The sequence below is a fragment of the Syzygium oleosum genome, unplaced genomic scaffold (genome assembly GCF_021117445.2).
Source record: "Syzygium oleosum isolate NSW1041296 unplaced genomic scaffold, Sole_v2.1 Sole_v2.30, whole genome shotgun sequence".
Lineage (NCBI taxonomy): Eukaryota > Viridiplantae > Streptophyta > Magnoliopsida > Myrtales > Myrtaceae > Syzygium > Syzygium oleosum.
The window spans coordinates 358359-382884 of NW_026607514.1; the positions used below are offsets into that span (position 1 = coordinate 358359).

At 41.3% G+C, this 24526-nt stretch overlaps 2 protein-coding genes across 2 annotated transcripts; both read left to right on the top strand.

The window, feature by feature from the left end:
* Window positions 1–2931: 2931 nt before the first annotated feature.
* Window positions 2932–4253, top strand: LOC130135294 (cytosolic sulfotransferase 15-like). Its single transcript, XM_056304074.1, has one exon. The coding sequence runs from the start codon at window positions 3003–3005 to the stop codon at window positions 3990–3992; it is 990 nt and encodes a 329-aa protein (XP_056160049.1). The 5' UTR covers window positions 2932–3002; the 3' UTR covers window positions 3993–4253.
* Window positions 4254–10471: 6218 nt separating this feature from the next.
* On the top strand, window positions 10472–11607 carry LOC115667712 (cytosolic sulfotransferase 14-like). The gene has a single exon (XM_030589267.2). The coding sequence runs from the start codon at window positions 10474–10476 to the stop codon at window positions 11581–11583; it is 1110 nt and encodes a 369-aa protein (XP_030445127.2). The 5' UTR covers window positions 10472–10473; the 3' UTR covers window positions 11584–11607.
* The last annotated feature ends 12919 nt before the right edge of the window (window positions 11608–24526 follow it).

Genomic DNA, 24526 nt, shown 5'->3' on the forward strand with positions numbered 1-24526 from the left:
GAAGCCCACTTGAGCATACAAGATAGAGATTTAAAAAAAATTCAACATTCCATTTTCAAAAAAGGACAACATTAGAAATTGTGGAACCAGTTATACGCCGTTTAGCTCATCTTATGCGTATTCGATGCAGCATTTCGATACACTCCAACCCTTCAAGCACTTGCGCACATCTCTAAGGAGTTCATCCTTCGGCAATGGACTTCCAACATAGTTTTGCGGTTCCTAAGGTTGACCTTTTTCGAAACAAGTATGTTAGGCTCTATAAGGTTGGCCTGGTCACACTTCTCTCGTCTTCACTTTAGTTATCCAAAAAAAAATCCATGGACTGTAAGAATATGCATATCTTTAATAACAGTCCAAAACGTTTTGATTTTGACTGATCTTATCACTCTAGATATTAAGGCTTCATTAACCAGATATGTGTTAGTGTCAATTTATGAGATATGAGTAAATTAGGACTAAACAAGTATATATAATCACAGCTCTATTCTGACCAAAAATAAAAAATCACAGCTCTACACTTTAAAAACTTTCATCCATTCCAAATTTAGGGTGAAATAATAACTTCCGTCGACAATATTAGTTGTTTTGACATGCAATTGAAAATTTTGATTTATATGTATTTTATATAAGACAGTATAGGAAAAGTTTTGATAAAATGCAAGTATCTTCTGTCACGGTTTGAAACAAAACCAAATGATTTTGGTCTGGTTCGGCTTCAATTAGTAAAAATGGTTTTGATTTGGTTTGAGTTTTTATCAAATCATATTTCAACGTTTTGATTTGATTTGATTTGGCCTTCAAACCACGCCTAACTGCAACATCATCACCCTCACTCACAAATCCTCACACGATTGCATGTACAAAATACGCGTTGTGCCTTAGGACCAAACCTCCTCGATAAGCAACCCCATAATTTATGGTTCTTTTTCCTGCCGGACACACGTCGAACGTTAAACATGTACATGATGGAACAAAATTCATATTGATCGACGTTGCGACGATAAAAAAGTTTAATGCTATTTCAAATTAGGGCGACGTATTAAAACCGTACCAATGCTGGAGATATGCGACCAAAACGAACAATTAGATAAGATCACCCAAAATGAAAGTTTACTTCTACGTGCTAACCCACAATCATTAATATTTGTTATAATGCTTAGAAAAAATTATGAAAAGACTTAGCAAAATGAGACAAAAGGAAGAGAGTGAGGGTTAAAAAAATAGAGATAATTGTTCAAAGGTTTAATACCACAGAAAATCCCAAACTGGTACACTTGTGACAAATTTACTCTAAACTAAAATCTCAAATTGGTACACCTGTGACAAATTTAGCCTCTGTTAGTTTCTATTAAATTTTACTGTCAAATTACTGAGTTGGATGACACGTTGCAGTTGACGGGTATACCAATTTAGGGTTTTACTCCTCTATTTGTCACAGATTTACCAGTTTGTGATTTTTTGTTGTATTAATTCAATTTAACGAAGGGTAAATTTGTCACAAGTGTACCGGTTTGAGATTTTTCGGTGTATTAACCCTTGTTCAAATCAACTGTCCGCTCATTTAACAACAGTTGGTACAATAATGCTGCATTTCCTCCTCAGGCTATCGGATGTCTAAAGGGCATATCGCAAAGCAGAAGAAAGAAGCGAGACACTTCAATCATCTCTCTCTGTTCAACGATGGATGTCACCACTGTGTCGGCGGCGAAGTTGGTGTTTCCATCGTACCTGGGCCGTAAGAATCGCCGGCCCAACCTTATCCTCCTCCGCGTGCAGGAGGAGGACCGGAGCTTGCCGCTCAAGGCCCTCACGGTCAACTATTGCGTTCGCAGGGGCTTCCCATACAAGGCCGTGCGGTTTAACCATAGAGGCGGACAGGTTCCGAAGGCCAAGTCGGCGGAGGATCTCGGCAAGGACATCATTGACGCCCGAGACGATTATCGTACAAGGGGACCGATCCTTTTGATCGATTTAGAATAAGGTTTTACTTTTAAACTCGTCACTTTCATCGTGAGGTACCGCCAATCATTTTGATTGATTTAGCAAGAGACGGTACCCTTTCATGACCACTTCCGATATTTAATGCTATATTTTCTTAATAAGTGTCACGATCCGAGGTTCGTTGAACGACTGAGATCTATTGCATTTCAATCTAACAGTGAAAAATTACGAGAGTCGAACGTCTCCCGAAGTATCGATCCAAGAAAAGTTTAGAATTTTCAAAACTTCGTGTTTTTCTTGTATTATATGTAATTAATGTATTGCTAATCCAGATATTAAATATGATTACTAAGCGGAACAAGAGCTGTTTTGTTTTTTGTTTTTTTTTTCTGGTTGAGACATGAATGAATCGAGTTGCGTATGTCAATATTTGCAGAGAAGTAGGAAACAAATGCCGAAGCATATAGTCATTGATTAAATATGTTAAAATGTTAAACTTGAATTAATGAAAGGATAATATTGAACATTTTTGTATAGTTCGGGGACTAAATTAAACATGTGCCAAAAGTCCATGAACCATATTAAATAGATTAAAAGTTCATGGATCATATTATACATTGGATCAAAATTCATGGACCACACTGAATAAATTGAAAATTTATGAATCAAATTATATATTAAATTAAAATTTATGAATTATTCGTGCCATTATCCCTTATATAAAATTATCTATTGTTAATCGACGGAACGGTGCCCTAGTTAATCAGATTTAAGATCGGCTTGGAGTCCACGAGAAGGGAATCAACACGCCAACCATTACATGCTAACTGGCCTGTCCAATCGTTCTACCCTATTCACATTGATTGATATGTGCAGCCTTTCCACTACTTTGTCAGACCTTAAAGGGGCAGAACATTGATCGGAGTTAAATACTGAGCTGTGGAGATGAAAGTTGTTGTGGTGACTTCTCGCTAGCCACAAGAAAGAGATCAGTGCTTAACTTTCATGTGCTTGTTTCGATTCGTACTCAAACACCAAGCCTCAGCGGTACCACCACCATGGCACACCGGCAACTTCCTTCGCAGTCCGCCGTCGTTGGTACTGAAGAGCATGACCCGGAGGCCATCGACGAACTAATTTCTTCGCTTCCCATAAGCAAAGGTCCGGTTCGTCCTGTCCATAGCCTTTACCAAAACTTTTGGTGCCCGATGCCCATGCTTCCCAACGTGATCGCGTTCCAGAGGCACTTCGAAGCCAAAGACAAGGACATTTTCCTGGTCTCTAATCCCAAATCAGGAACCACCTGGCTAAAGGCCCTAGTGTTCTCCGTCGTTAACCGCTCTCACTTCGACATCTCTAACACGCCCTTGCTCACTTCGAACCCCCATGAAGTCGTTCCTTCCGTCGAGCTTAAGCTGTGGCCCGACCTCGACGACCCGGCGGAGCCACGGCTCCTATCGACGCACATCCCTTACCCATCCTTGCCGGAGAGCGTCAAGCGGTCGGACTGCCGGATCATTTACATCTGCCGGAACCCATTGGACACCGTGGTTTCCTCCTGGCACTTCTTCCTCGAGACGGCGCGGTCGCAGGACCAGCCGGAGTGGTCCTTTGAAGAGCATTTCGAGACCTTTTGCCAAGGGCAAATCGTGTTCGGACCCTTTTGGGATCACATCACGAGGTACTGGAAAGAGAGCTTGGAGAGGCCACACAAGGTGTTGTTCCTCATGTACGAGGACTTGAAGGAAGATATTGGAGGACAGCTGAAGAAGGTGGCCAAGTTTGTGGGGCTTCCCTTCACTCGGGAGGAAGAGGAGGGAGGTGTGATAGAAGAGATAGCCAAATTGTGTAGCTTCAGGACCCTGAAGGATCTGGAGGTCAACAAATCCGGCAAATTACCGGGGGCTACCGCGGAAAAGGGAAGCTTTTTTAGGAAGGGCGAGGTGGGTGATTGGGTTAACTATCTCACTCCTTCCATGGTGGATCGCCTCAACAGCATCACGCTAGAGAAAATCAGCCCCTTTGGGTTACAGTTTAAAACATGTTGAGTGTTAAATACTCACACTCTCTGTGTGTCGTTAGAAATAAGCGAAATGTAATAGCCGATCAACAGCGTAACCAATCTGCTGCTGCAGAAGCTCCATCAGCTGTGAGCAATGTCACTTCGGCCTTTACTTCTCCGGCGCCATCAATGGAAGGGCGTCATTTTCTTGTAATTTGTTGTGAAAGCAAAGCTAGTTTTCTGGACTCTGGCATGTTACTCGTGGACGTCAGATCAATCTAATCGTTTCCACTCTTATCAAACAAAATGTAGACCCCAATTATAAGTTGTGCCCATAAACAGCTGTCTTAGTTTTAACTTTAACCTCGAATCCATCTATCTAAGCTCCAAAATATCCGGACCATGGGCATGTAGACATAAAGTCATTTGTTGAATTGGGTTATAGTCTACCGAAAAGATAATTTGACCAAAAGAATTAGGCCTAATTCCTCAAAACAAAACTTCAATTTTAGGTCCAATTTCAATTTTGTCCCGAGCATATTGCTTAGCAAATCTAATCTCCTAAATACCCCTAAATGGGTGGGTGATCTTCTCAATTAATATGGAAACTAAAAGTCAGCAAAAGTAAGAGAGCATATTGCTTAGCAAATCGAATTGTAACACTCTCCTAAATATTGATGGAGTCCACATCCCTAAATAGGTCTATGATCTTCTCCATCGATATGGAAACAGAAAGTGAGCGAAAGCAAGAGCATATTTCTTAGCAAATCAAATCATGCCACTCTACTAAATATTGCTAGAGTCCACATCTCTAAATAGGTGTATAATCTTTTCTATTAATATGGAAACTAAAGTTAGCAAAAGCAAATTTCACCCAAATGTACAACGATTTGCAATAGCTGAAGTACACAGAACAAATAATGAATTGCTGCTTTGGTATTCAATTAGAGTTTCTCATCCTCGCTTATGAAAGCTGCACGAAATGGAATAAGAAGGGGAATAGATCAATTTGACAAGGGGACAATGTCATTATCTAGTAATTAACAATGTCTTTATTTAGTAATTAACAATCCCCACTCTCAAGCTGCAAAATTTTCAAGCCAATGTAATAGCAAAAGATAAATTTAACTCGTATTGAACATACATGGATTTGACTGGAAGAGGGTTGTACTCTTAAACTCGTCACTTTCATCGTGAGGTACCGCCAATCATTTTGATTGATTTAGCAAGAGGCGGTACCCTTTCATGACCACTTCCGATATTTAATGCTATATTTTCTTAATAAGCGTCACAATCCGAGGTTCGTTGAACGACTGAGATCTGTTGTATTTCAATCTAATGGTGAAAAATTACGAGACCAGAGCGTCTCCCGAAGTATCGATCCAAGAAAAGTTTAGAATTTTCAAAACTTCGTGTTTTCTCGTATTATATGTAATTAATGTATTGCTAATTCAGATATCAAATATGATTACTAATTGGAACAAGAGCAATCATAAGAACTGGACAAGCCGTTCAACAACAGAAACAGAACTTTGACCGTCGAAAGCAATTCTATCATCACAACCCTTGATTAGATGAGGTTTATATTTAATCCCCATAAAATGGACGGCTACGATTACGTATGATCATTAGATCCGTGTCCATCTATGCGCTTGTTGTTGTTAAATCAGGATTCATGTGAATTTTTTTTGGTGACAATGATTGATGTGATCACACGTGCTGGTGCGATTAATTAAGACACTGGTAGCATTTGTTGTTCATCAAACATTTCCTCAAGTAGAAATTTGACCTGGCATCAATAGCCGGACTGAATGGGTCAATTCCTGTCCCATTCCTAGGTTGGACCGGACTGGGCTATTTTTTTTTATTTTTTTTTTTTCTGGTTGAGACATGAACAAATCGAGTTGCGTATGTCAATATTTGCGGAGAAGTAGGAAACAAATGCCGAAGCACATAGTCATTGATTAATTATGTTAAAATGTTCAATGTGATCCCTGAACTTGAATTAATGAAAGGACAATATTTGACATTTTTATATAGCCCGGAGACTAAATTGAACGTGTGTCAAAAGTCCATGAACCATATTAAACAAATTAAAAGTGCAGGTACCATATTGTATATTGAATTAAAGTTCAGGGACCTCACTGAATAAATTAAAAGTTCAGAAATTACATTATATATTTGGTCAAAATTTATAAATTATTTGTGTCATTATTCTTTATATAAAACTACCTAGTGTTAATCGACGGAACGTGCCCAGGTATATCAGATTTAAGATCGGCTTGAAGTCCACTAGAAGGGAACCAATCGTCCTACCCTAGTCACATTGATTGATACATGCAGCCTTTCAAGGAATTTGTCATACCTTCTTTAAGGGGGCAGAACTTCGATGGGAATCAAATACCGAGCTGTGGAGACAAAAGCTGTGACTCTCGCTAGCCACAAAAAACGACCAGTGCTTCATTTTCATGTGCTTGTTTCGGTTCGTACTCAAACACCAAGCCTTGGCGGTACCACCACCATGGCACACCGGCAACTTCCTTCGAGATCCATATCTCTAACACCGTTCGGGTCCTACACCCCATCCAGAGCAAAGAAAGACCGGTCCGAGACGGAACAATCGAAACGACTCGAAAGATGCATAACAAAAGAAAAGAAAAAACCCGGGGACTCGTACGAACTCCAAATTCGATTATTTAAACCCTCGCCGTTAATCACGCACAATCATCATCATCATCATAAGCCTCGAATGCATGCACCCCCGCACACTCCACGACTTGCATCCTGTGCGTCAATGATTTGTTTATCATTTCCGACTGGGACAACCTCGTGCGACTTGACCATGATTTTGTCGAACCCCATTAAACTATTTGTCCCCCCATCTTTCTTTTGGACCAAAAAGGCCGGGCCAAAGCTCGTAAATCAGCCCCCAAAACAAAATTTAAAATCAAATTAAAGTATATTAAAATTGAAATAAATTGCAAGTAGACCACGTTCTTGACCATATGGGCCTCGTCATTCTCACGTATGATTAGGGGAACATCTTTGCGAAAGACCTGGTGAAAGTCAGCACTTTTCTTTAGTAAATTGTAAAGTCGCTCGTTATGGCAAAAATCACTATGTTTGGTCTCGTAAAGTGCGTTTTAAAAGAAATTGGCTTGGGGAATTGAGAAGATCGAGGACCCCGCTTGGCATACAATTTCAATTGAAGGATTCGATTCGGGAAAAATGATTAGATTAGTGTAATCTAATAATTTGTTCTGGCGATGGGTTAATCATTTTTTTTAAATAATGGAACTATAGTATTTTTCTAATTTTCCTTAGTTCGATCATCCCCAAAAGTCTCCACCAACCAAACATGCTCCGTAGAACAATGACCTACTTGGGGCTCCGGGGTGGTGGTGGTGGTGGTGCATTCTCTTTGCCTTCCGCGATTGCCCTTCCCCTTGCAATTGAAAAGATGGTTTGATCAAATTTCGTATATCCATAACAAGGGGGAAACAAACTTTATGATTTTTTTTTTTTAATTTTCACTTTGGAACTGGAATTGTCGCGATCCTCGGCACGTTATGAAATCAGAAGAACAATGATTGGACCGTGGATCTCGAGGAGTTAGCTGAGTACTCGAGCACTTAATTGCCCTTTTTCGATCGGGTTGAATTAAACACTTGATTTCGATTGCAGGAGGTTTTCTAATTCAAAATACAGCGGCGTCTCCACTCACTGTATCTTTGAGGGCTCACCTCTACTACCTCCATCGACGGAGCCTTATCTAGCATACGTAGACAGAGCAATTTGCACGCATTTGTGGAGATTAGCCGATTCGAAAAGAAATGGGAATGCTCTAGCTTATAAAGACGAAGTTGCAATTCGAGATTGTTCATTAAGGATTCCTTCGTGGTTCGACCCGCTATTTCCTAAGTAATTTGAACCGAGGATTAAATCGTAAAATCCTTCTGCGCACTCACGCCATAAAATTATCGGTAAGTACGTGCGCACCTGAATCGAGGACAAGATCGTTCGGCCACCTCGAATTAGCGTGCGGAAGGAGGAAAAAAGCCCGAATCTTTTTTTTTTCCCTTTTCCTTTTCCTTTATTCCCGCTTCAAATTCCGTGCGCCGCACGTGCAGCCCGACAGCAACCCTAACCCACAATTTCGATTACCCCGAAATCAACCAGATTTCCGCACCACGCACTAATCTAAGAATCGAACTCGATTCGCACGTGCGCATCGAACCCCCCACCCCTCCTTTCCCGCTCCTCATCCGACGGCCCTGATTCGCCCTCGCCGTCTAGGGGGCGACCGGCTACGCCGGTGGCGGGGGGCGTCCAGGAGGGGCACGGAGGGGATTTCGCCCGTGTCGGCCTCGGTGGGGCTTCGACCGTTGACCGGATCCCCGAGCATGGGGCGAGCTGTCCGCGCGCCTTTGCACTTTTGACCGGGTTGGGCGCACGTGCGGATGACGGGATCGCACGTGCGGATGACGGGATCGCACGTGTCTCGAGCTGTCGTTCCAGCTGGAGGGTGCATCAGGAAGGGCGCGCGCCACGTAGGATGCACGTGAGTGGCGATAATGGGAGAGTTCCGATTGACGAGGTATATTATTAGCAACTGGGGAGGGCGTGATTTTTTTTTTTGGGAGTTTAATTAAATCCAATTAATTAAAGCGTCAACTTGGGAGCACCGTACAGCCTTGTTGCATTTTCCCCGTCGATCGACGAAATCTCCAGGAGATACGAGGAACGAGGGTAGTGATTCATCGTACCCGATCTCGATTTTCGTATGAAACTCACAATATATCATAACCATTCGGGATAGTGACACATAATTTTTAAACTTTGACAAAATATGTAACGTGGCAACTTTTAATTTGTTTAATGTTGTTGATGAACTTGAATTAATGGAAGGATAACATTAAAAATCTTCACATAATCAATGACTAGATTACACATGTATCCAAAGTTTGGGACCACGTTGAACATATTAAAAATTCAAGAACGGCGTTACATATTGGATTAAAGTTCATGGATCACATTATTCAAACTTAAAGTTCGTGAATTACATTGCAAATCGGGTTAAAGTTTATGGACAATTTACGTCATTTTCCCTAATAATTTTTTTGTGTGTATCGCTCTTGAAATGTGTGTACTTCGTAAGAAAATATTTTTATTTGTGTCATTGACCGTCGAAAGCGATTCTATCATCACAACCCTTGATTTGATGAGCTTTATATTTAATCTTCATAAAATGGACGGCTACAATTACTAATGATCATTAGATCCGGGTCCATCTATATGCTTGTTGTTGTTAAATTAGGATTCGTGCGAATTTTTTTTTGTGACAATGATTGATGTGATCACAAGTGTGTGTATCCACACGTGCGATTAATTAAGACACTGGCAGCATTTGTTGTTCATCAAACTTTTCCTCAAGTAGAAATTTGACATGGCATCGATAACTGGACTGAATAGATCAATTCCTGTCCCATTTCTGGGCTGGACCAGACCGACTATTTTGTTTTTTTGTTTTTTTTCTGGTTGAGACATGAACGAATCGAGTTGCGTATGTCAATATTTGCGGAGAAGTAGGAAACAAATGCCGAAGCATATAGTCAATGATTGAATATGTTAAAATATTTAATGTGGTCCCTGAACTGGAATTAATGGAAGGACAATATTGAATATTTTTGTATAGTTCGGGGACTAAATTGAACATGTGCCAAAAGTCTATGAATCACATTAAACAAATTAAAAGTTCAGGGATCATATTGCATATTGAGACAAAGTTTAAGAATCACACTGAAGAAATTGTAAGTTAAGAAATTACATTATATATTGAGCTAAAGTTTATAAATTATTTATGTTATTATCTCTTATATAAAACTATCTAGTGTTAATCGACGGAACGTGCCCAAGTATATCAGATTTAAGATGGGATAATGACACAAATAGTCCCTGAACTTTGACTTAATGTGAAATTTGGTCCCTGAACTTTTAATTTGTTCAATGTAGTCCCTGAACTTTAACATAATATTCAATTTGGTCCATGAACTTTTAATTTATTCAATGTGGTCCCTGAACTTTTAATATGTGTTCAATTTAGTCCCTGAACTATATGAAAATGTTCAATATAATCCCTACACTTGAATTAATGGAAGGACTATATTGAACATTTTCAAATAGTTCAAGGACTAAATTGAACACATATTAAAAATTCAGGGACCACATTGAACAAATCAAAAGTTCATGGACTAAATTGAACATTAGGTTAAAGTTCAGGGACTACATTGAATAAATTAAAAGTTCAGGGATCAAATTGCATATTGAGTCAAAGTTCAGAGACTATTTGTGTCATTTTCCCATTTAAAATCGGCTTGAAGTCCACGAGAAGGGAATCAACGTGCCAACCATTACATGCCAACTGGCTTGTCTAATCGTCCTAGCCTAGTCACATTGATTGATACATGCAGCCTTTCAAGGAATTTATCATACATTCTTTAAGGGGGCAAATCTTCGATTGGAATCAAATGCCAAGCTGTGGAGATAAAAGCTGTGACTCTCGCAAGCCACAAAAAAGATCAGTGCTTCACTTTCATGTGCTTGTTTCGATTCGTACTCAAACACCAAGCCTCAGCGGTACCACCACCATGGCACACCGGCAACTTCCTTCGCAGTCCGCCGTCGTTGGTACTGAAGAGCATGACCCGGAGGCCATCGACGAACTAATTTCTTCGCTTCCCATAAGCAAAGGTCCGGTTCGTCCTGTCCATCGCCTTTACCAAAACTTTTGGTGCCCGATCCCCATGCTTCCCAACGTGATCGCGTTCCAGCGGCACTTCGAAGCCAAAGACAAGGACATTTTCCTGGTCTCTAATCCCAAATCAGGAACCACCTGGCTAAAGGCCCTAGTGTTCTCCGTCGTTAACCGCTCTCGCTTCGACATCTCTAACACGCCCTTGCTCACTTCGAACCCCCATGGAGTCGTTCCTTTCGTCGAGCATAAGCTGTGGCCCGACCTCGACGACCTGGCGGAGCCACGGCTCCTAGCGACGCACATCCCTTACCCATCCTTGCCGGAGAGCGTCAAGCGGTCGGACTGCCGGATCATTTACATCTGCCGGAACCCATTGGACACCGTGGTTTCCTGCTGGCACTTCTTACTCGAGACGGCGCGGTCGCACAACCAGCCGGAGTGGTCCTTTGAAGAGCATTTCGAGACCTTTTGCCAAGGGCAAATCGTGTTCGGACCCTTTTGGGATCACATCACGGGGTACTGGAAAGAGAGCTTGGAGAGGCCACACAAGGTGTTGTTCCTCAAGTACGAGGACTTGAAGGAAGATATTGGAGGACAGCTGAAGAAGGTGGCCAAGTTTGTGGGGCTTCCCTTCACTCGGGAGGAAGAGGAGGGAGGTGTGATAGAAGAGATAGCCAAATTGTGTAGCTTCAGGACCCTGAAGGATCTGGAGGTCAACAAATCCGGCAAATTACCGGGGGCTACCGCGGAGAAGGGAAGCTTTTTTAGGAAGGGCGAGGTGGGTGATTGGGTTAACTATCTCACTCCTTCCATGGTGGATCGCCTCAACAGCATCACGCTAGAGAAAATCAGCCCCTTTGGATTACAGTTTAAAACGTGTTGAGTGTTAAATACTCACACTTTCTCTGTGTGTTGTTAGAAATAAGCGAAATGTAATAGCCGATCAACAGCGTAACCAATCTGCCGCCGCAGAAGCTCCATCAGCTGTGAGCAATGTCACTTCGGCCTTTACTTCTCCGGCGCCATCAATGGAAGGGCGTCATTTTCTTGTAATTTGTTGTGAAAGCAAAGCTAGTTTTCTGGACTCTGGCATGTTACTCGTGGACGTCAGATCAATCTAATCGTTTCCACTCTTATCAAACAAAATGTAGACCCCAATTATAAGTTGTGCCCATAAACAGCTGTTTTAGTTCTAACTTTAACCTCGAATCCATCTATCTAAGCTCCAAAATATCCGGACCATGGGCATGTAGACATAAAGTCATTTGTTGAATTGGGTTATAGTCTACCGAAAGATAATTTGACCAAAAGAATTAGGCCTAATTCCCCAAAACAAAACCTCAATTTTAGGTCCAATTTCAATTTTGTCCCGAGCATATTGCTTAGCAAATCTAATCTCCTAAATACCCCTAAATGGGTGGGTGATCTTCTCAATTAATATGGAAACTAAAAGTCAGCAAAAGTAAGAGAGCATATTGCTTAGCAAATCGAATTGTACCACTCTCCTAAATATTGATAGAGTCAACATCCCTAAATAGGTCTATGATCTTCTCCATCAATATGGAAACAGAAAGTGAGCGAAAGCAAGAGCATATTTCTTAGAAAATCGAATCATGCCACTCTACTAAATATTGCTAGAGTCCACGTCTCTAAATAGGTGTATAATCTTTTCTATTAATATGGAAACTAAAGTTAGCAAAAGCAAATTTCACCCAAACGTACAACGATTTGCAATAGCTGAAGTACACAGAACAAATAATGAATTGCTGCTTTGGTATTCAATTAGAGTTTCTCATCCTTGCTTATGAAAGCTGCACGAAATGGAATAAGAAGGGGAATAGATCAATTTGACAAGGGGACAATGTCTTTATCTAGTAATTAACAATGTCTTTATTTAGTAATTAACAATCCCCACTCTCAAACTGCAAAATTTTCAAGCCAATGTAATAGCAAAAGATAAATTTAACTCGTATTGAACATACATGGATTTGACTGGAAGAGGGTTGTACTCTTAAACTCGTCACTTTCATCGTGAGGTACCGCCAATCATTTTGATTGATTTAGCAAGAGGCGGTACCCTTTCATGACCACTTCCGGTATTTAATGCTATATTTTCTTAATAAGCGTCACAATCCGAGGTTCGTGGAACGACTGAGATCTGTTGTATTTCAATCTAATGGTGAAAAATTACGAGACCAGAGCGTCTCCCGAAGTATCGATCCAAGAAAAGTTTAGAATTTTCAAAACTTCGTGTTTTTTCGTATTATATGTAATTAATGTATTGCTAATCCAGATATCAAAGATGATTACTAAGTGGAACAAGAGCAATCATAAGAACTGGACAAACCGTTCAACAACAGAAACAGAACTTTGACCGTCGAAAGCAATTCTATCATCGCAACCCTTGATTAGATGAGGTTTATATTTAATCCCCATAAAATGGACGGCTACGATTACGTATGATCATTAGATCCGTGTCCATCTATGCGCTTGTTGTTGTTAAATCAGGATTCATGTGAATTTTTTTTTGTGACAATGATTGATGTGATCACACGTGCTGGTGCGATTAATTAAGACACTGGTAGCATTTGTTGTTCATCAAACATTTCCTCAAGTAGAAATTTAACCTGGCATCAATAGCCGAACTGAATGGGTCAATTCCTGTCCCATTCCTAGGTTGGACTGGACCGGGCTATTTTATTTTTTGTTTTTTTTTCTCGTTGAGACATGAACAAATCGAGTTGCGTATGTCAATATTTGCGGAGAAGTAGGAAACAAATGCCGAAGCACATAGTCATTGATTAATTATGTTAAAATGTTCAATATGATCCTGAACTTGAATTAATGAAAGGACAATATTTAACATTTTTATATAGCCCGGAGACTAAATTGAATGTGTGTCAAAAGTCCATGAACCATATTAAACAAATTAAAAGTGCAGGTACCATATTGTATATTGAATTAAAGTTCAGGGACCTCACTGAATAAATTAAAAGTTCAGAAATTACATTATATATTTGATCAAAATTTATGAATTATTTGTGTCATTATTCTTTATATAAAACTACCTAGTGTTAATCGACGGAACGTGCCCAAGTATATCAGATTTAAGATCGGGTTGAAGTCCACTAGAAGGGAACCAATCGTCCTACCCCTAGTCACATTGATTGATACATGCAGCCTTTCAAGGAATTTGTCATACCTTCTTTAAGGGGGCAGAACTTCGATCGGAATCAAATACCGAGCTGTGGAGACAAAAGCTGTGACTCTCGCTAGCCACAAAAAACGACCAGTGCTTCATTTTCATGTGCTTGTTTCGGTTCGTACTCAAACACCAAGCCTTGGCGGTACCACCACCATGGCACACCGGCAACTTCCTTCGAGATCCATATCTCCAACACTGTTCGGGCCCTACACCTCAAATGGATTGGACCCCTTTAATATCTATGATTATGGCACCTCAAATGTCCATTTGACATTTCTACTAATCGGCCATTTCTGTGAGGCGTCATGGTTTTTGATAGCTATGCAATAAACTTCATAACCTAATAGGATGCATGCTTTGTTTTCATATTCACTCACAATTACAAGTCCATTGCAAGATGAGTACTTGTGCAATCCCCACGACTACATCTGGGAACATTCCTGGACATGGTAAAATAGACAAGCAAATTGAACATGCTATGGCTGCGTTTGGTTGTCCGAATTTCTAAACAGGATAGGACTGGATAAGATAGGGTAAGAAATTCTGATATTTCTTCATATCCTATCCACTGTTTAGTGGACTACGGATTTAAAGTCGGATAGGATAATTTTTTTTTTGGCTATTCACGGGTCCGGAGGAGTCGGTGAAGGAAAAAAAGCCAAGAAATTTTTTTGGTGAAAGCGCACAAGGTGTGGGGATGAAGATGACGGCGAGTGGAGCGTAGGGTTTCTGGAAAAATAGGCATTAGAAATCCTATCCAGGTCTATCCCACCCCTCCTCGGATTTTTTTATCCGGTCTATATCCGACCTTATCCTATCCTGGACCACCACCAAACACAGGATAGGATAAAACATATCATATCCTGGCTTTTATCCGGTCGACCAAACGCAACCTATGTGTATGAGACGATTTGACATATCAACCAAATATATATCTACCAAATATAAGGCTATCAGTTTTGGAAGATTTGGAATCTTATCTTCAGAAGTTAGAAAGTTTACTATTTTATGTATTTCTTTTCTTGCTAGTAAATCTTCTAGAATGTACTCTTGGGTATATAAATACCCAACTAAGCTTAATGGAAATATACAACAATTTTTGTCTCAACATGGTATCAAGAGCCATCTAGAGCTAACCCCCCTGTCAACCCTAGCTTCTTCTCCTTTTTTTTTAGTGGGGGGGAGGGGGGAGGGGTCAATATGGCTCTGGAGAATCCCCTGCCGCCACCACCATAACTATCATTACAAACCCATCTTCTACACTTCCTCTGTTTGGATATGCTCATTACCTTCTTTGTCTACGTCTCAGGGCATTCAATTACTTGCTATGGAAACCACAGGTTATCCCATTTATCAAGGGACAAAACCTCTACGGTCATGTTGATAGAACCAAATAGTGTCCCTCTGATGCAGCCTAAGCAGCTCTCTAGCAACAATATGACGCTTCCATCATGAGTCTTCTAATTGATGCCCTCTCAGAATCAGTCTTACCTCTCATTCTTGATAAATCAACCAGTAAAGCCATATGGGATGCTCTCAATGCCTCTTTTGGCTTAGCCTCCGCTACACGTATGCTCTCTCTTCATCCCAGTCTCCAATGTCTACAATGTCACGCCCCGAACCCTACCGAGCTCGCGACACCCCTCCACGGTCATATTTCGAATGCGACGTCCCAGGACTCGTCGCCGACCCACACGAACATGAAAACATAAAGCACAAGCGAAAACGATTAAAAGCACCCATACAAGATTAAAGATCGAAGGTAGTAGAGAAAACACTTGAACATTCAACAACGTACTTTATATAATAACACATTTACAACATTCAGCTTTACACACGTTAGGCCACTAGGGTTAAACTCCACCTTCATAAAAAAGAAACTAGTGATCGGGTAGACTAGCCTAGCTATACAAAAAGGGTCCACTAAAAAGGGTTTCTAGACCTAGCACTAAAACACCGCTATGGCTCCCAATCTGAGTCGGAACTCGCAGACTCAGGCTCCGACTTCATGGGTTCCTCTTCGAGCTCCTCCTCCATTGGCTCTTCTTCGGGATCGGACTTCATTGGCTCTGGGATGGCCTCCTCGGGTTCCTCCTCCGGCTCTGACTCCATGGACTCCTCGTCGAAGTTGGACACCACTATCACCGGCCGGGGGTCGGAATCTTTAGGAGCGGCATTCGGGCTCGTGACCACATCGTCGGGAGCGAGAGCCGCTGAGGGGTCCTACTCACCTACCCCATTAAATGGAACATCGCAGTTCCGAAGTGGACCATGGGTACCATATAAATCTCGATAACAGTAAGCCCGATACGTATTAGGCTGCAGCGTCTGTCTACCCACGTCTACCCACACCACAGTAATATGCTTAATATAGGCCTCCCCGTCTCCTACGGGGTATTCCATCACTGAGTGTTCAGTATGCCTCGGGATCCCAAAACACTCTGGTGGATTGCTCATGGTCGGGGTCGAGGGTCTGAAATGGTTATATAATAACCATGAGAACGAGTCTCAACAAGCAACACCCTAAACCCTATCTAGGCTAACACGTACCTCCAGACAAATAGAATAACACCCAACACCGTCGGGAGCGAAAGCCGCTGAGGGTCCCACTCACCTACCCCATTAAACGGAACATCGCAGTTCCGAAGTGGACCATAGGTGCCGTACAAATCTTGATAACAGTAAGCCCGATACGTATTAGGCTGCAGCGTCTGTCTACCCACGTCTACCCACACCACAGTAATATGCTTAATATAGGCCTCCCCATCTCCTACGGGGTATTCCATCACCGAGTGCTCAGTATGCCTCGAGATCCCAAAACGCTTTGGTGGATTGCTCATGGTCGGGGTTGAGGGTCTGAATGATTATATAATAACCATGAGAACGAGTCTCAATAAGCAACACCCTAAACCCTATCTAGGCTAACACGTACCTTCAGACAAATAGAATAACACCCAATACATTCAATCAACATGCAATAACATTCAAAGGCACTCTCTAGCCTTATCTCGATGCATATATAACCCTGCACGTTAGTTGGATCGTAATAACATATCATACCACATATGGTCCATACACTTCAAAATACCACCAATTCATAACACAAGTAATTATAAAGTCAATCCAACAACTCCTCATTCATTACCGACCCGCATAAAACGCCTCAAATCCACCACTTCACATGACTCGTGTAATATGCATCAAGTTCACGGCACGACTCGCGTCGAGACGCATCAAGTCGGCTATCATCCGATATCACCGGGCATTGTCTCGCGTAACACGCCTCAAGACACACTCAATCCCTCGCGTAAATACGCATCAAGGACTAAAGGATCACATGTACTTCCTCGCTCAATTTCACGTCTTTCCCCGCGTAAATACGCCTCAGGGCCTATCGATTATAAGCAATACGCATCTCACTCCAACTACACCATATTAACATGTCCTAATGACACTCAAACATGCTCAATTTCCAATCAATCAATTCAACCACTTCAATCACTGATCCAATCACCGAATCAACAATTTAAGCCACCTCTCAACAATCACAAGTGAACACACCAAGGCATTCAATCTCGGCCATCAATTCATCATCAAACACCCATATTCAAGCGCCAAACCATCCACAAGGGCAGCAAGCATTCGGCCACAGCATCCTACATTACTCCAATTTACCAATCAAGCCATAAATCACTAATACTAATCCACCTATGCCAACATTAAATTCAGCCACTAAGCATCACAATGCGGCCACAAAGAACAAGGGAGAACCGAATACACAGAATCGGGGCAAATATGGGCCAACACATAGTTCTGGAATTCGTTTTAAAACAAATAGTAATTCAACTCCAAAAATTATGAATTTCGGATATGTCATAGAAGACAGCCTGATGAATATTTTTCATGAGAATACAAAACCCAGTTCTACCTAGAACCACCGCTTTTTGTCACCTAAAGTCAGACATAAAATATTTCATTCGGACTGGCCATCCGGCTTTCAAAATGCATTTCAAGCAGTAACCAAATCTCCTTAGAAAGCTTTGAAATTTTTATATGTCATAGCCACAAATGTCCCCAACAAGTTTTGTGAAGGAAGTATTTTGAAAATAGGTCTGAAAAAATTTATAAAAATTTGAACATACCCGAAGATCGGAGGAATAATGTTTCTGGCAGACTAATTTCGGTCCAAAGATGGACTTCCGAATGGCCTCAAATGACTTCTAAAAATTTCCAAATTAAATTATGTTATACTTCAAGATGTTTTTAACAACTTTCATGAAGAACACTACCCTCGATTCGGACCACACAAGTCTCGACAAAAATAACAAAGTTCGGGGGCACAGCAGCAACAACATCCAGGAAAACAACCAACAAGCAAATCTACTTGTCTAGTCCTTAAACCAACTAACCACAGCCACTAATCAACCCCTAATAAGCCCATTGGTAACCCCTTAGCTTAGACAAGGTTTAGAATGCCACTTACCTAGAGAGCCTAAGCAAACCGAGCAAAGAAAGAGGCGGCAGCAGCTGGACAGCGGCTGGACGGCGGCTCCGGCGGTGGCTGCTGGTGGTGGCCGAGCAGAAGGGAGAGGGAGAGAGGAGAGGATTCGGCTGAAGCAAAAAGGGGAAGGGGGAAAATGAGGGAGAGAAGTGAGAGAGAGAAACTAAAAGGGTTGTCATTTTTGGTGAGTGGGAGTGGGTCAACCACCTCACTACAAAGACCAAACTACCCACCCCACTCACACTCTCATTCAATGGTCCAAATTCAAGCACACATCGCATCCACCAAGAATCAATGGCCAAGGTTGCATCTTGCACAAAATATCTGAGGGAAATGAGCAAAGTTGATGGGGGGCATTCTTGTCTTGTGATTTTCGGCCATACTAGAGGGAGAGGGGGCAGCCAAAGACCATTATAACCTTCACTTAATTAAATGCATTCACAAAATCTCAAGGGCAAAATGGTAATTTTCCACTCCTGGTCCAAATTCCAAATTTCCGACAAATCCAATAAACCTTAAGGTTAGCCACGCTTATATGACGTCGTCCAAATAAATTAGTCGTGACACTTCGAGAAATTCGTCATCCAAGTTCGGATTCAAATGACGGTCAATTTCACTCAAATACGATTTTAGTGTATCTCTGATTAACATGCGACTTTTTAGGGTTTACGCGTATCAACCTGTGGTTACTCAAGTCATGGCGACCTCGATCGTCACCGAAGGTCGACTCATGGTCGAGTTCTTAGGTCCACATACATTTCCCTAGGTAGCCATTCCCTAAAGGTTAGTATCCCGAGAATGATCAGTTTCGGGCGAGATTTAACTACAAATGCATTGAAGAATATACACATTTCATTTATCCCAAAAGTAGGTCGAAATTCAGAATGTCACATGCAACATTAGTTATTGATTTCCTCCAGTGTGCTAAATCCATTGCCAATGAGATGGATGTTGCAGGCAAGCCTCTTAAACCGAAGGATTGCAATGTCCACTTCTTCCGTGGTCTCCGATTTGATCTCCAAGACATGTTCCTACATTTCTTGGCCGTTATGAACCAATCTCGTTTACGGATTTTCAAGGTCTTCTCTTTAGTCACGAGAGTATTAAGGCTTTCCAAAAGTTGCATATCTTTTAGCCTTCCTCTTAGGCTAACTCTGCTCAACGAAATGCCACCACCCATTCTGGTTTCTCTTTCTCTAGCCGTGGTCCGTCCAGAGGTTGTGGGGGGTCGAGGTGGTCACTTTGGCCATGGTCGTGGTGCCCGTGGTGCTCAACAAGGTCAGTTATGGTGTTCCATCTGTCAACGTATAAATCACACTGCTGCTATATGCTACTATCACCCTTCAGGGATGCCTTATTACCTGCCCCCTACACATACCCCTCCGTATACTTCATCTTATCGACCCTCTTACTCTCCCAATGCCAACCTGAGCCACGCCCTTCCCCCTCTTTTACTTACACCTACCAACATTGTACCTTGGTATCCTGACACTGGTGCCTCCCATCATGTCACACCTGATATACAATCCCTCTCTTACTACGAAGCTTACAATGGATCGGATCAACTACACATGGGCAATGATAAGGGTCTCAAAATCACTAATATTGGTACTTCTTCTATTCTCTCCTCTATTTCAAATCTTTCTTTACGTTTAAATGATGTTCTTCATATCCCTGATATTTCTAAGCGTTTACTTTCGATTCAAAAATTTGTGTTTGACAATAATGTCTTCTTTGAATTCTATCCTACCCACTTTCTTGTTAAGGATCTAGTGACCAAGGTAGTTCTTCTTTCCGACCCAAGTAGCGGTGGTCTTTACACCATACCGCGACAACCTTCAATGCATACTGCCAGTATTGAGGAACGAACTTCTATGGATGGCTGGCATCAACATCTTGGCCATCCCCATGAGCGTCTCTTACGGTTTATGATCAAAGAGAATAATTTGTTGTGTCAGTCAACACGGTTGAGTCAGTTATGTACAGCTTGTCAATTGGGCAAGGCTAGTTGTCAATCCTTAGGATTGTCTCAAAGTCGTAGTTTATTTCCGTTGGATTTAAGTTATAATGATGTTTGGGGTTCTTCTCATTTTGTTTCAACTTATGGTCATCTCTATTTCGTTATTTTTGTTGATGATTGCACCAAATTTATTTGGTTTTATCCTCTTAAAGCAAAGTCAGATGTTTATTCTGTTTTTTGTACGTTCAAAGCTCTTGTTGAACATTAATTTTCATGAAAAATAAAAGCCGTTCAAATGGACTGGGGTGGGGAATTTCGTGCCCTCCCCTCCTTTTTCTCAAAAATTGGCATTGCTCATCGTATCTCCGTCCCTCATGCTCATGAACAGCAAGGGGCGGTTGAGCGTCGTCATAGGCATATAGTTGAAACCGGTTTAACATTATTAGCTCATGGCTCTGTCCCTCACCAATACTGGCACTACGCATTTGAAACGGCAGTCTACCTCATCAATCGGATGCCGTCCAAGGTCACTAATCGCATTTCCCCCTTTCAAATGGTTTACAATCACCCTCCAAATTATTCCTTATTAAAAATCTTTGGGTGTTGCTATTTTCCATATCTACGAACTTATAACGCCCATAAGATGGATTTTCGCTATGTTCCTTGTATTTTATTAAGATACAATTCCTCTCATACAGGGTATCGCTGCCTTGACCCTGTCACTAATCATTTATACACTGTTCGATATGTTCGTTTCGATGAAACTTGCTTTCCCTTTGCAACTCCTTCTCGGTCCATCACCTAATTCATCACTTCTTACACCTATCCTGGTACCGTGGGCTTCGTCCCCTATTGGCGTTCCTCCGCCTACCAATATAGTGAGATCACAGACTCCTACACCGGCTCCCGCAGTGTCACCTAATACCGATTCATTCATCTCCCTTGCCCTAAGAACCAGGCCCCTCCATGAAATTTATCATTCCCCCTCCTCATCACCCTCTCCACCACCACCACCGCCACCCTCACCTAGGCCAACACGTACCCACACCATGCAATTTCACTCTCGTCCTCCTCAAATTAATACTGCCACCACCCTTCTCACCGAACCAACCTCATTCATCCAAGCCAACAAAATCCGTGAGTGGCGTGCAGCTATGATTGATGAATTTAATGCATTGTTAAAAAATGGCACATGTTCTTTAGTCCCTCGCACTTCCTCTATGAACCCTGTTGGGTGTAAGTGGGTTTACAGAGTTAAGCGCAAAGCAGATGACAATCTTAAGCGCTATAAAGCTCGCTCGGTCGCTAAGGGTTTTCATCAGCAACATGGCTTGGATTATACGGAAACCTTTAATCCAGTTGTGAAAATTACCACTGTTTGCTCAATATTATCTCTAGCTGTCTCTCAAGGGTGGCAAGTGCGACAACTGGATGTGCACAACGCTTTCTTACATGGGATTCTTTCTGAAGAGGTGTACATGGAACAACCCGCTGGGTTTCAAAACCAAACTCGTTGTGATTATGTTTGCAAGTTGCATCGTTCTCTATTTGGTCTCAAGTAGGCTCCGAGAGCCCGGTTTCAACGACTCTAACAGTTTTTGCTTTATTTGGGATTCTCAGCATCACAAACAGATCTCTCATTATTTATCTATTGAAGAGGCACTAGTGTCATTTATTTATTTTTATCTATGTTGATGATATTCTGGTTCAGTGCAATCAAATTATCTGTAGAGTTCTCCATTAAGGATCTTGGCCCGCTCCACTTCTTCATTGGGATAGAGACTGTCCCTCACTCTAACGGGCTGCCTCTCTCTCAAGGACGTTACATTGATGATCTTCTTCACAGGGCTGGGATGTATGAGTGCAAGCCTGTCCAAACTCCTATGGCCACGACTACAAAACCATATGAAAAAGGGGGTGCTCTGATGTCCGATCCTACTCTGTATCGGTCTATAGTTGGTGCCCTACAATATGTGACAATGACAAGACCAGATCTCTTCTTTGCCGTTAATAAAGCTTGTCAATTCATGCATGCACCTACTGAAGACCACTGGCAAATGGTGAAACACATATTGCGCTATCTCAAATATACAAGGTCGCTAGGTTTGCTTCTTTCCCGATCCAATGATAATCGCTTGCAAGCTTTTTCCGATGCGGATTGGGCAGGTAGTTTTGACGATAGCAAGTCAACTGGAGGCTATGCTATTTATCTTGGTCCTAATTTGATCTCTTGGAGCTTCAGAAAACAACGAACCGTAGCGCGCTCTTTCACAGAGTCTGAGTATAAAGCTCTTGCCGATGCTGCAGTTGAATTCATTTGGCTTGAGTCACTCTTTCAAGAGCTTGGGTTCCCTCTTCAAGGTCCTCCCATCCTTTGGTGCGATAATATTGGTGCCACTTATCTGTCTGCAAATCCGGTTTTCCATGCTCGTACCAAACATGTTGAAATTGACTTCCACTTTATTCGTGATCGCGTTGCCAAATGACAACTCAGTATGCAGTTTATCTCCACAGCTGACCAACTAGCTGATCCTCTCACTAAAGCTCTTCCTAAAGCATGTTTTGCATTTTGACAAGACAAGTTGAAGATTCGCAATCTCGACTCTTCCACTTGAGGGGGTGTATCAACCAAATATATATCTACCAAATAAAGGGCTATTAGTTTTGGAAGATTTGGAATCTTATCTTTAGAAGTTAGAAAGTTTTCTATTTTATGTATTTCTTTTCTTGCTAGTAAATCTTCTAAAATGTATTCTTGGGTATATAAATACCCAACTAATCTTAATGGAAATATAGAACGATTTTTGTCTCAACATGACATAAGCCATACATGCTTTCATAGAAAAATTCTTCATGTTGTAGCCGCAATTGATAGTGTCTAAAGTGTTAATGTGTTTAGCTATATGTTACCCCCCCCCTGCGGCAAAGCAATTGTTAATTGAACACGTTTCCGTTTCATCCTAGATCAAAGTCCAGCTTGCGCAGGATGAAGAGTTTCAAATTATCTAAATATTGAAGCCTCGCATCCAGTTAATAGCTCAAGTGTCAAAACAACCAGTAGTGGCCTTACAAAATTTTACACGTAAATATACATAAACCTCGAGGAGTTAATTTAGAAATCGAGCAATGGTCTTGTGAATCAATGCACAACATATGGATCGGTACAGCGTATACCCCTTTGATTTTTATTCTTCTAAGGGTTAATACCATGAAAAACCCCAAATTGGTCCATCTGTGATAATTTTACCCCAAACTAATTTTTTGACCACAAAAAACTCCAAATTGGTATATCTGTAATAATTTGACCCCAAACTAATATTTTGACCACTAAAAATCCCAAATTGGTACATTTGTGATAAATTTACCCTCCGTTAGTTTCTGTTAAATTGGATTAATACAAAAAAAATTACAAACCGGTATACCTATGACAAACAAAGGGTAAAACATAAAACTGGCACATCAGTCAACTGCCACGTGTCATTCAACAAAGCAATTTGACAGTAAAATTTAACGGAAACAAAATGAGGATAAAATTGTCATATGTGTACCAATTTGAGGTTTTTGATAATTAAAAAATTAATTTTAGATAAAATTATCACAAATATATTAATTTAAGGATTTTTCGTGATATTAACCCTTTTTAACCTGCTAGAGAAAACATCGGGCTACTCCATTACTCTCTTTTTTTGTTTTTTTGGTCTCGAAGCTACTGCTCTGACAGTTGCTTTATTCCCCCATCTTAAATGGACACGTCGCACGGTTAGTTGGATTTGCCAGGCTGTGATATTGTCACTTGTGATTTACCCTGCCTCGTTCTTTAGGATCCTTGATTGCATTTTTAATCTTCCTCTTCCCAACTGTCGTTTCGACCCTTCTTAACCTTCTTCCAATTGCATCGTCATGTCGTCGGAAGACAAATCTGAAGCATCTATATAAACAGCACTTGTGGCTGAAGGACTGTTCTTGACAATCATCTGTCTTCTTGTCAAATTGATCAAACAACACATATATTCCCATATCTCTCTTGCAACACATTGTCCCCTCGTCAAATTGATCTATTCCCTTTGTTATTCCATTTCGTGCAGCTTTTGTGCCTTGATCATCTATACAAATCTACTCCCCTTGTTATTCCATTTTGTGCAGCTTTCGTGCCTTGACCC